The sequence below is a fragment of the Rhineura floridana genome, chromosome 2 (genome assembly GCF_030035675.1).
Source record: "Rhineura floridana isolate rRhiFlo1 chromosome 2, rRhiFlo1.hap2, whole genome shotgun sequence".
Taxonomy (NCBI): domain Eukaryota; kingdom Metazoa; phylum Chordata; class Lepidosauria; order Squamata; family Rhineuridae; genus Rhineura; species Rhineura floridana.
The window spans coordinates 120,832,380-120,844,435 of NC_084481.1; the positions used below are offsets into that span (position 1 = coordinate 120,832,380).

Below are 12,056 nucleotides of genomic sequence, written 5' to 3' on the forward strand. Positions count from 1 at the left end.
GTTTACATTCATGCTCTACTCACATAACTCCTTCTATGCTCTCACCTAATTCTCTTCTAGTTTTATTATGTTTGGAATAGAGCATGCAAATTGAGCGCTCTGATGCAAAATAAACATATTTGCATTTCTAGTTAATTTTCATAATCTATTTTAAGCACATTGTCTGAGTTTCTTTGGCACCCAGTATCAAGAGCACAGCAGAAAGAATATCACCTATCCCAAGCAAAACCTTAATTTGCTTAATTCATCCGCTAATAGATTCTGTTCTCAAAGCTCTGTGAAAGGCTTCAGGTTCTACTATATCATACATACTTATCCAACCTCAGGCTACAATGCACAGATGTTAAGTTGCAGAGTTTTCCCAAATCAGTAGGTGTATGAGATTTTTCCTCCCCCAAGAAGCATGGCTAATAAATATTGATATACATCTGAGCATCAGATTCCTTAGTCCCTTTGAGTTTGTTCTGATTCAATCACTTACTACTAGCTTCAAAGGAAGGAAAACTACAGGGCACTAATGGTAGCTGAGTATAAAGAGGCTCTTCTTTTGATATTGGCATGCCAGTCTCCCAGGACAACATGGATCTCTGAACACTTAAGGGGAAAGGCATTTACATTCTTAAGGCAAGTTTCCAATCAGGTTCCCATACTGAAGACTTGCTCCACTTCATTCCCTTAACTTTACAACCAGCTTTTGCCCCATCCAGATGTAGTGTATAATAGTTAGTTACATACTGTATTAAACTGCCACTTGTACATAGCAGTGTTGTCTGTTTTCTTGAGGTACACATTATTAACTTTGGTGCCATGTTTTCTTCCTGATGGACATGAAGTTACCCTGCATCTTTCTTCTGTGTTTATCACTGCATGAGTTTTAAATTAACAGAATCAACAAATAATGGAAACGCTGGGTTCTTCCAGTATTGTTTTGCATACTGAAGACAGGAATTTGGGAGCTTGATTCAAACATTACAACACAGATGGGCAAAAATCCCTTGGGGATTCCTGAAGCTTCCTTCAGAAGTGAAGACATAAAACTGGGGTGGGCAGGGCCGGTGCTATCATTAGGCCAACTAGGCACCCGCTTAGGGTGCAGACCTCAGAGGTGCGCAGTACTGACCTTTGAGGGGCACAGTTTTATACAGTTAGTTTTTTTAACCCTTGGAAAAATGCAACTAAAATAAATTTAGCAGTTTCAAGTTTTGTGCTTTTCATTTTTTCTACAAAACATCTGTTTTTGAAAATTGAAGTTAGCAATTTTTTGGGGGGTGCAAGTAGTTAGCCTTGCCTAGGGTGCAAAATAGCCTGGCACTGGCACTGGGGGTGGGGTGGGGGCTGCAGGGGAATGGAAACAACTGTTACACCAGCTGCCCTCTGTTTGTGTAATCACAGCAGTATGAGGTTGCATTTCTACCTGAACATCCCTTCAGCGGAATAGGCAGGAAATGTTCTCCTGTTTCCTTGCCATGCCCATGTTCTTCTGTACACAAGCTGCACAGCCACTTGTTGCAGGTAGTACACAGGCTGTGCGCAGGCCTCTTCTCTTTACATCCAGAGCAATTCTGCAACGACAGCAACAAATTAGAACTGCATTAAAATACAATTAAATTCAGGATGCCTCCTATTACCTCATAAAGATCTCTAACAACGTAAATTTGGAAGCTGGACTTTTAAAGGATGGCACATATCTTATACTTTTACATGTCAAAAGCATGTTGAAATACATTATATGATAATGGAAGACGTTAACAAACATTAAATGGTGTGTAAAAGCAAAAATAGCAGCAGCCACTGCTTTTCTCACACAGAAGAGGCTATAAGTTGTACAGAGGAGAGCTGCCTTACACCACATCGGATAATAATTAGTCCATCCAGCTCAGTACTGTCTACACCAGTAGTCTTTTACCATTTCACACCTGGGACCTGCCTTTAACCCAAACATCCATTTGGAGACCCATTTCTCAGTTGTTTTGCCATCTGTTTGTATGGTGGCATGCTGCTGTTGAGACCCACCTTAGATCAGGCCGTGACCTGGTATTGTGTCCTGACACACCAGTTGAAGACCAGTGGTCCACACTGACTAGCAGAGCTTCTCCAGGGTTTCAGGGAGGAACTTTTCCTAGCCCTACCTGGAGAAACCAGGGATTGAACCCAGGGTCTTCTGCATGCAAGGCAGATGCCCTACCACTGATCTACAGTCCCCGTGACTCCAACAGAGTTTATTAATTTATTTATTATTTGATTTATATCCCACCCTTCCTCCCAGCAGGAGCCCAGGGCAGCAAACAAAAGCACTAAAAACACTTTAAAACATCATAAAATAGACTTTAAAATACATTAAAACAAAACAACTTTAAAACATTTTTTTTAAAGCATTGAAGATATCTTTTTAAAAAAGGTTTAAAAACATATTAAAGAGCAATTCCAACACAGATGCAGACTGGGATAAGGTCTCAATTTAAAAGGCTTGTTGAAAGAGAAAGTTCTTCAATAGGCACCGAAAAGATAACAGAGAAGGCGCCTGCCTAATATTTAAGGGGAGGGAGTTCCACAGGGTAGGTGCTGCCACTCTAAAGGTCCATTTCCTATGTTGTACAGAACAGACCTCCTGACAAGGTGGTATCTGCAGGAGGCCCTCACCTGCAGGGCGCAGTGATCGACTGGGTATATAAGGGATAAGATGGTCTTTCAGGTATCCTGGTCGCAAGCAGTATAGGGCTTTGTACACCAAGTCTAGAACCTTGAACTTGGCCCGGTAGCAAATGGGCAGCCAGTGCAGTTCTTTCAGCAGTGGGGTAACATGTTGGTGATACCCTGCCCCAGTGAGCAGTCTTGCCACCGCATTTTGCACCAGCTGCAGCTTCCGGACCAACCTCAAGGGCAGCTCCACATAGACCACATTACAGTAATCTAGCCTGAAGGTTACCAGTGCATGGACAACAGTGGTCAGGCTATCCCAGTCCAGAAACGGCTGCAGCTGTCTTATGAGGTGAAACTGGTAAAAGGCACTCCTAGCCACTGAGGTCACCTGAGCCTCTAGCAACAAAGATGGATCCAGGAGCAACCTCAGACTACAAACCTGCTCTTTCAGAGGAAGGGCAACCGTGACAAGAGCCCGACGCGCCTCACTGTTCCACAGCGTGACAAGGGCTTCATAGAATCACAGAATCATAGAATAATAGAGTTGGAAGGGGCCTATAAGGCCATAAAGTCCAACCCCCTGCTCGATGCAGGAATCCAAATCAAAGCATTCCCGACAGATGGCTGTCCAGCTGCCTCTTGAATGCCTCGTGTCGGAGAGCCCACTACCTCTCTAGGTAATTGATTCCATTGTCATATGGCTCTAACAGTTAAGATGTTTTTCCTGATGTCCAGTCGAAATCTGGCTTCCTGCAACTTGAGCCCATTATTCTGTGTCCTTCACTCAGGGACGATCGAGAAGAGATCCCGGCCCTCCTCTTTGTGACAACCTTTCAAGTACTTGAAGAGTGCTATCATATCTCCCCTCAGTCTTCTCTTCTCCAGGCTAAACATGCCCAGTTCTTTAAGTCTCTCCTCATAGGGCTTTGTTTCCAGTCCCCTGATCATCCTTGTTGTCCTCCTCTGAACCTGTTCCAGTTTGTCTGCATCCTTCTTGAAGTGCGGAGACCAGAACTGGATGCAGTATTCAAGAGGCCTAACCAGTGCTGAATAGAGGGGAACTAATACTTCACGTGATTTGGAAACTATACTTCTGTTAATGCAGCCTAACATAGCATTTGCCATTTTTGCAGCCACATCACACTGTTGGCTCATATTCAGCTTGTGATCAACGACAATTCCAAGATCCTTCCCACATGTCATATTGCTGAGCCAAGTATCCCCCATCTTATAACTGTGCATTTGGTTTCTTTTTCCTAAGTGTAGAACTCTGCATTTATCCCTCTTGATTTTCATTCTGTTGTTTTCAGCCCAATGCTCCAGCCTATCAAGGTCCCTTTGAATTTTGTTTCTGTCTTCCACAGTATTAGCTGTGCCCCCCAATTTTGTATCATCTGCAAATTTGATAAGCATGCTCTGTATCTCCTCATCCAAGTCGTTAATAAAAACGTTGAAGAGCACTGGGCCCAGGACCGAGCCCTGTAGTACCCCACTTGTTACTTCTGCACAGTTTGAGAAGGAACCATTGATAAGCACTCTTTGAATACGATTCTGGAGCCAACTGTGGATCCACCTGATAGTTGTTCCATCCAGTCCACATTTAGCTAGCTTGCTAATCAGAATATCATGGGGCACTTTCTCAGAAGCTTTGCTGAAGTCGAGATATATTATGTCAACAGCATTCCCACAGTCTACAAGGGAGGTTACCCAGTCAAAAAATGAGATAAGATTAGTTTGGAAGGATTTGTTCTTCATAAATCCATGTTCCTAGTAATCACTGCATTGTTTTCAAGGTGCTTACAAATGGACTGCTTTATAATCTGCTCCAGAGTTTTTCCAGGGATTGATGTTAACCTGACTGGTCTGTAGTTCCCCAGTTCCTTCTTTTTGCCCTTTTTGAAGATAGGGACAACATTAGCTCTCCTCCAGTCATCTGGTACTTCACCAGTCCTCCATGATTTTGCAAAGATAATAGACAGCTGTTCTGAGAGTTCTTCAGCCAGTTCCTTCAATACTCTAGGATGCAGTTTATTGGCCTGAAGATTTGAACTCGTTCAAAGTGATTAGGTATTCCTTGACCGTTTGTCTATCAATCTCAAGCTCCAATCCTGCCCCTTCTACTTCATGTTTCCTGGGAGGGTCACAGACCCTTTTTTGGGAGAAGACTGAGCCAAAGTAGGAATTGAGCACTTGTGCCTTTTCTTTGTCATCTGTTATCATTTTACCATCCTCATTGAGTAGCTGTGCCACCGTTTCTTTTCTGTCTTTTACTATGGAGATACCTGAAGAAAGCTTCTTTGTTGCTTTTAGCATCCCTCGCTAACCTCAGCTCATTCTCAGCTTTAGCCTTCCTGACACCATCCCGGCAATTCTGTGATACCTGCCTGTACTCTTCCTTTGTGGGCTGACTTTCTTTCCACTTCCTGTATGTGCCCCTTTTTGTTTTCAGGTCATCTCTAAGCTTTTTGTGAAGCCACATTGGCTTCTTCTGTTGTTTCCCCCCTTTTTTTTTCTTGTTGGAATTGCTTTCCATTGCGCTTTTAGAATTTTCTTTTTTAGAAACTCCCACCCAGGGGATTCCATTAGGCTTCAGGGGTGGACCATCTTAATCTGTCCACCACCCCTGCAGGGAAGGATCAGAGCCATAAGTCTAAACTTCACCAGGAAGTGGTCTGACCATGACAATGGGGTGACATCCACCACTCCCATCTCCAGACCATCCCTTCCTCCATCTGGAGCAAAAACTAAGTCAAGGGTGTGCCCTGCCCTATGTATCGCGTCAGTGACAACTTGAGATAGCCCCATGGTCATCATGGAGGCCATGAAGTCCTGAGCCAGAACACTACAGGCAGCCTCAGCATGAACATTGAAATCACCCAGCACTATCATTCTGGGCTCCCCCAACACCACAGCCAAGATGGCCTCTGCCAGCTCGGTCAGAGAACTGTCTCTTTGGCCCAACACCAGGTGCGGGCCCTGAGTTATCACACAAAACATCTGTGGGAGACACACAGCAGGTGTATGATGAGGCTCTCTGCACAGCACACACAACACATGGTTGGCACTGTGGGATGGGGTGGGATGGGACCCTGGGCTCCTTTTGGGAGGAAGGGTGGGATATAAATTTAATTAATGAATAAAATAAAATCCTTTGGCATATACAATGTGTTTAGAAAGGGACAAAGTGGAGTTCAAAGGAGTGTGATAAACACTGGGTTACACAGCAAAAAGGGGAAAGTATTCTGTATATACTTGAAGAAATTCTCTTTAATATTGGTTCGTATTTCCCATGTGTGAACCTGTTAGAAAGACAAGATCTTGCTGAAATTAATATGTGGTACACAAAATGGGAAAACACTCAAATATCAAATTCAGAAAAATTGTATGTAAGCTCAGGAGCTCCCTATGGTTTGCCAAGACTGTCTGAAGAATTGGTCACACTCTGGAAAGTTAGGAAGTATAGTTGTATGTGTTTTTTAACTGGAAAAAATCAATGCTGGGTGGGTGATATTTTGGATAGGTATTGTAAATTGTCTGCTTACCATTTGTGTCAAATTCTTTGCTCCACATAAGCATGCAACAGCTAAGCAAGAAAATGTAAGGTTGGTGGTGTCATCTGATTCTTTTTATGAGGGTTATGTTGATTGTGCTACACTTTAGCTAAATGTGTGGTGCTGACTGAGAAATAAGGCAATGGATAAAGCAGGCTGTCAACTGGGTGGTTTCCTGTCAATTTTTAATTCCATGTTGTAGGAACCTTGAATAAACTTTCTGGTTATACCATTTAAGTTATATTCTACTACAGCAGACTTTCCCAACCAGTGTGCCTCCAGATGTTGTTGGACCACAATTCCCATCTTTTCTGACCATTGGCAATGCTGGCTGAGGCTGATGGGAGTTGTGGTTCAACAACATCTGGAGGCACACTGGTTGGGAAAGGCTGTACTACAGTAACATTAAAGCACATAGGGCTTCCACGATAACTGGTCAGCTTAAATGCTTACAGCTATTTGGTATTCTGTACCTTACAAAAATATCATTTCACAGTATGATAATCAACTCTAATCAACTCTATATGGTGTGTTTCACTAGCAGCTTTTGCAGTCCTGACACCTTCCTTCAGCTTCCCTCCCGCTGTGAATAGCAGTCACAGGGGAACCCCAATCCTGATAAGGATCATGGAAGGGGCAAAGGGTTAAAACCACTCTCTGCCATTGTCTCAATCCATCTCAGGACTTCCATGCCAATGGGAGGGTTCCTCTAATAGAAAATAGCAGGCACAGTGGGCAATTTTGATTAGGACCATGGCAGGGTCAAGGTTTAAAATTCCCCTGTCCCTCCATGCCACAGCCCCAATCTGGCTTGTCCCCACTCTCACAGCAACTATTTGTTAAATAAAAATCAGCTAAGTAGAACCAAATTAGTTTGACCCTAAGAACCAGAAACTTAAGTAGTTGTTGTAACCTTAAATAACTGTTCAAGTACTGCTGTTGGGTTGCTTTCCTCCCACTCTCCCTCCTGCTCTATAGTACTCTGTTTTGGCATTATATCTGAGCATTGCTAATCCTGGATAAGATTGTTACTAAAACCTGATTAAAACAGTATTCTGCCTTGGAAATTAGGAATGGTAGGGTTAGCAACAATCAGCTGTAATATCAAAGCAGGTAGAGGATGGTCAGGGGAATATGCACATGAAACAACAGGGGGTGGAGGAAGAGAGTATGATCCCATGGACTGTTCTTGATTCCTAACCATGGTTAAACATTATGGCTTGGATCCAGACTTTGCTTCCGCCAGCAGGAGTATCTCCTGAGTGGACTCTTACTTAAAAGATGCTGTCTTTTGCCAGTTCCCCTTCCCACTGCAGCTCCTTGCACCTTCCAAAAATCGGGGGGGGGGCAGAATCAGCAAAAACTGCCTCCTCCCTCTTTCCAACAGCAGGATCTCTCTGCTGGATCTAAAGCCTTCCTTGGACAGAAGGAGCCCTTCTGTTCATAGACTTTTACATTGGGAACTAACCCTGTATCAGTTTAATCAATAAATATTGAAACCTACAAGCTTTACAAAGATAACACATATTTCACAAATGTCATATGTTTTTCCCTATTTATGCTGTTCTACTGCTGGGAAATGTGCATATTATCTCAGTCTAAACCACTTGCATCCTGTCCTATGTTCTGTGAAGAGATTAACTGAAGGTAAACACAGCTGCAAGTCAAAATATAAAATATTCCAGTCAAATGTTATAGTAAAAAAAGGATCAAACTGTCTAGCAGGTTCTCTCTCTCTTTCTCTCTCTCTCTTTTTGTTCCCAAGCAACACTGGTAGGATGATGAACCCCTGGAGGGCCATTTGTGAGGGAAAGAGCTGGCTCTTCCAGTCAGTGTTATTTGTAAGTAGACAGACTAAGTAGCTAGTATTTTTCTCTTCACAGCTCTTTATAAACACGAATCCTCACTAGGCTTTTCTGGGGCTGGCCTTTCCATTCTATGCTACCTTCTGGTTCCCTTGGCTCATCACAAAGGAACGAAGAGGTGGCACAGAGTTGCTAATGTGGTCAACAAAACAGCGAGAAACAAGCAGGGGTCAAAGGCAGTGTAAAGAACATACAAATTACATTTTCCCTAAAGCTAGACCCTAACCTTACAGTCTTTAGATGCTAACCTCCAAAGTTTACACCGTAGCATGGTTCTAACATGGGAGTAGATCATTCTTTAAGATACATTTACATTATTAAGACTTTTTGTATTAATAACAATCAACGATAGACAGGCATTGTCCTAGTAAAAGGGTTTTCATAGCTATTTTCAGAGCTTGGAAAAGTTACTTTTTTGAACTACAACTCCCATCAGCCCCAGCCAGCATGGCCACTGGATTGGGCTGATGGGAGTTGTAGTTCAAAAAAAGTAACTTTTCCAAGCTCTGGCTATTTTTAAAAAGTGAAGCAGCTGTACAGTGAGATGAGATTTAGCTCTGTGTGGTCATGTTTGTAAACCATGGGTATCTTTGTGGTCATTTTTGCATTTTGTTTAGGCATCTCTATCTTGGCTTTTGTGTGGCAGTCATAGAATTTGGAAGCAAGGGCCCCTATCCAAAGATATACACACAGAGCAGCTCCTTCTGAAACTGAATAGCAGTCAACCTTTATAAGGCTCACGCTACACCGAGGTTTTAATCTCTTCCACTCTACAGTCATCTGCCCCTTTGCCAGCCAGATGACTATTCTTTCAACACTTTTGCATTTTCCAGTCCTTGTGTGATTTATCTTTACAACAACCTAGTCAAGTAAATTAGTCTGAGAGTCAATGGCTCACCCAAAGTAAACATGAAGGCTGAACTAAGCAGAGAAGCCACCTACTTGGAAACCCAACATTCTTATCTGGACACGACATCAAACTACCCAAAAATCAAGACATCCAATATATTATTACATGTTGCAGTTATATTATATAAGTAGTTGTAGGGTTCACATAACCTAGTTTGACAGGAGGAGGGAATCCCAAATATGCAGAATGAATGTCAAACCTACATTCTGAGGTGGGGGCTGAAAAAATAAGTTTGGTTTTAAATGCAAGGTGTGAGGGGATGGGGAAAAGTGGCAGGAAGCAGGTGCTTTACAGAATTACTTAGGTTTGGAGAGAAGCTGGGGGGGGGAGATCTTCCTGTGAATCTGCAGCCACCTACATGCCTGTTACTATGCATTTTGTTACTGCTCAAGCTATAAGTGTGTAAATAAACAGACGGTTGCAAAGACAGCACAAGTCTCTATAGCAGTCACATCCATACCATACATTTAAATCACATCACTTCCCAAAAGAATCCTGGGAACTATAGTTTGCCCCCAAAGAGCTACGATTCCCAGAATCTGTAACAAACTATAGTTCCCCAGATTCTTTGGGGGAAGGAATGTGCTTTAAATGTAAGGTGTAAAGCAAAGGGATGTTGTCAGGGCTGCCCTGAACTTCCCACTGTAGGGAGAAATGAGAGGGGATGCTCTGGTAAAAAGCTGGGCTTGGGCAGTCTGTCAGCCACACACATTAATTACATTTTTGTTGACTTTTAAAGGATTGTACATTTGGTTTCCAGGCTGCGCTGCTTTATCTTTACTTTCAAAGGCTTCAGCAAATCAAGGTTATTTCTATAGCAAGAAGAAATATAAAACAATGACAGAAAAGTCCTTCACTCTCTGTAGCAACCCCTGCACTTGCTGAGAAAAAGGAATTTTTTTAGCTGCTCTTCAGGCTTCAAGGCAAAGGTAGCCTCACAAAACTATTTGAATTTTAGTTGGCAGCCCAGAAGCTGCTTATTCCTTTTCCTTTCTATGCTGGCTACAAAGATGGATTCAAAGCAACTAGAAAAGTGCTTTGTAAGGTGAACAGTCTAAACTAGGCAGCAATCTGATTTCCATGCTAACATAGTCTGCACCAATAATCTAGATATCTTAAAGGTCTTTGTATTCAGAGTTTTATTTCATCCATCTCTCTAGCATAAGCATCAGCATGTGACAACACTGATCTGAGGATCTGGTGTGTGATCTAAGCATGGTCCTAAGATTTAGCAAGACACTGAAGTAAACTGTAGATTCTTAGGATGCTTCCAGACAGATACAGTATTTGTTACAGATTTGCTGTTTCTCATACATGCAAGCTTTTTGAAGTGTCTACAGTGTCACTGACATCAATATGCCAGCCCATATTTCCCCCCATTTAATCTGGATTTACCCTTTACCTGATGCTAATGACTAATTTGTGCTATCTCAACAACCAGTTTACAGTATTAAGTCCCCATCTGGAAGTACCCTTAGGGTGACATTCACTTTTGTGCCACACCTAAAAAGGAATGGCTTCTGATATTATGAATGCATGGAGCAGCCCCGCCCCCAAGGACTATATAGATAGTTGTCTCACTGAAGGCCTGTGTGGATGTATCATGAGTAGGCCAGCAGAGCCAATCCACTCCTTAAAACCTAGGTGTCAGGGTTCAGACCTTGAACCTGGCATTTCCTCAGAGGATGAGGAAGAGGTGCAGAGGGAGAAGGACTTTCAGCAAGCACCAGCGCAGCCAGCAAACCTGAAGAATCTTCTGTTCCTCCTGTAGAGCTTTCTGTGCTGGAATTAAATGCTTCAACGTCAACACCAACTCAAGTACTAGTAAATCTAGATCAGGGTCGGGATGAGGAATCTTTTTCAGAACAAGGACTACATTCCCTTCTGGGCAATGTTCTGAGGGCCACATGGTGGGCAGAGCTCGAGGAAAGAGTAAGCAGAGCAACAGATGCAAACATTACCTCTAAACAGTCAGCTAGCTTCTACACACACACACACACACACACCCTCACTGTCATCCATCCAGACAAGCAAGTGGCATTTTCAGTTCAAAGACATACTTCAGGCAGGCAAAACACAGGGTGCAAAGCCAGTGAGGGGTGTGGCTTGGGGAGAAGCCAAAAACAGAGACCTGGAGAGCTGCATTGAGCCCCCAAGCTTATGATTCTCCACCCTCAGTATAAATGGTAAATGGGCAGTTAAGTGAAAGGAGAATTCTGCTTATTAGGCATTTGTGTTCTGTCCTGCCAATCTTTACTATGGTCATGAAAGACCCAGAGTTCATTTTCCTGCCTATATCATTTCTATTTTAAACTATTGTCCAACCTTTGGACATTACATTACACCTAAGGAAACTGATTCTATCACTTATTTTAGTACAAAGGAGCCCCTTTCCTGGAGATCACTGTTCCCTCTAGCCACTGCCCCCCCCATCCAGCTTTCCTTCATAAATGTTCTACTTTCCAAACTCCTGTATTTGCACCACATCCCTGTACAACATAACAGGTAGCACCAATTAATTAAGAACAATATCATCTTCGTTAAACAAGGAACAGTTACCATAGAACAACTCCCTTTAGTTTAAAACTTGATCCACCTACATTAATAGACACTCAAGGGTGCTTCCAGCTGTCTGCTTTCTCTGCAGCACCAAAGGCGGAAGTAGAACGGGAAAGTCTGCCTTATTTTTCCCAGAATCCCCACCAAGCCGGCTGCTGCCACCTTCTCCCTTTTTGTGTTTCCTGTCCATTTGATAGGAAGTCTGCAGGCTAGGCCTTCTCTATATTTAATTTCATTGGTACAGCAACTAATATTTTTAATGTTTAGTTAGCATAGTAGCTCTTAGAATATTGGACTAGGACCTGGGGGACCATGGTTCAAATCCCTACTCAACCATAAAGCCCAGGGTTCAAAACCCCACTCAGCCAGGGTTGTCGTGAGGATCAAATAGTAAGGAAAAGAACCATATATGCTACCTTGAGCTCCTTGGAGGAAAAGTGGGATATAAAATGTATCGATCAATCAATCAATTAAAAAATCATACTAGAGAAGGAAGTATTTCATAAAAGAGGCCCCTGCCAGCCCAAGGGG

The 12,056-nt window shown here is 42.8% G+C and overlaps 1 protein-coding gene across 2 annotated transcripts in view; it reads right to left on the bottom strand.

Moving 5' to 3' along the window:
- The window catches only part of TRIM66 (tripartite motif containing 66), a 101,293-nt gene that overhangs the window by 59,454 nt on the left and 29,783 nt on the right, over positions 1-12,056 (bottom strand). For both annotated transcript variants that reach the window (XM_061610322.1, XM_061610323.1), the window contains exon 3: positions 1,415-1,562. In XM_061610322.1, the coding sequence (XP_061466306.1) occupies positions 1,415-1,562 (148 nt within the window). The remainder of the gene's footprint in view (positions 1-1,414; positions 1,563-12,056) is intronic.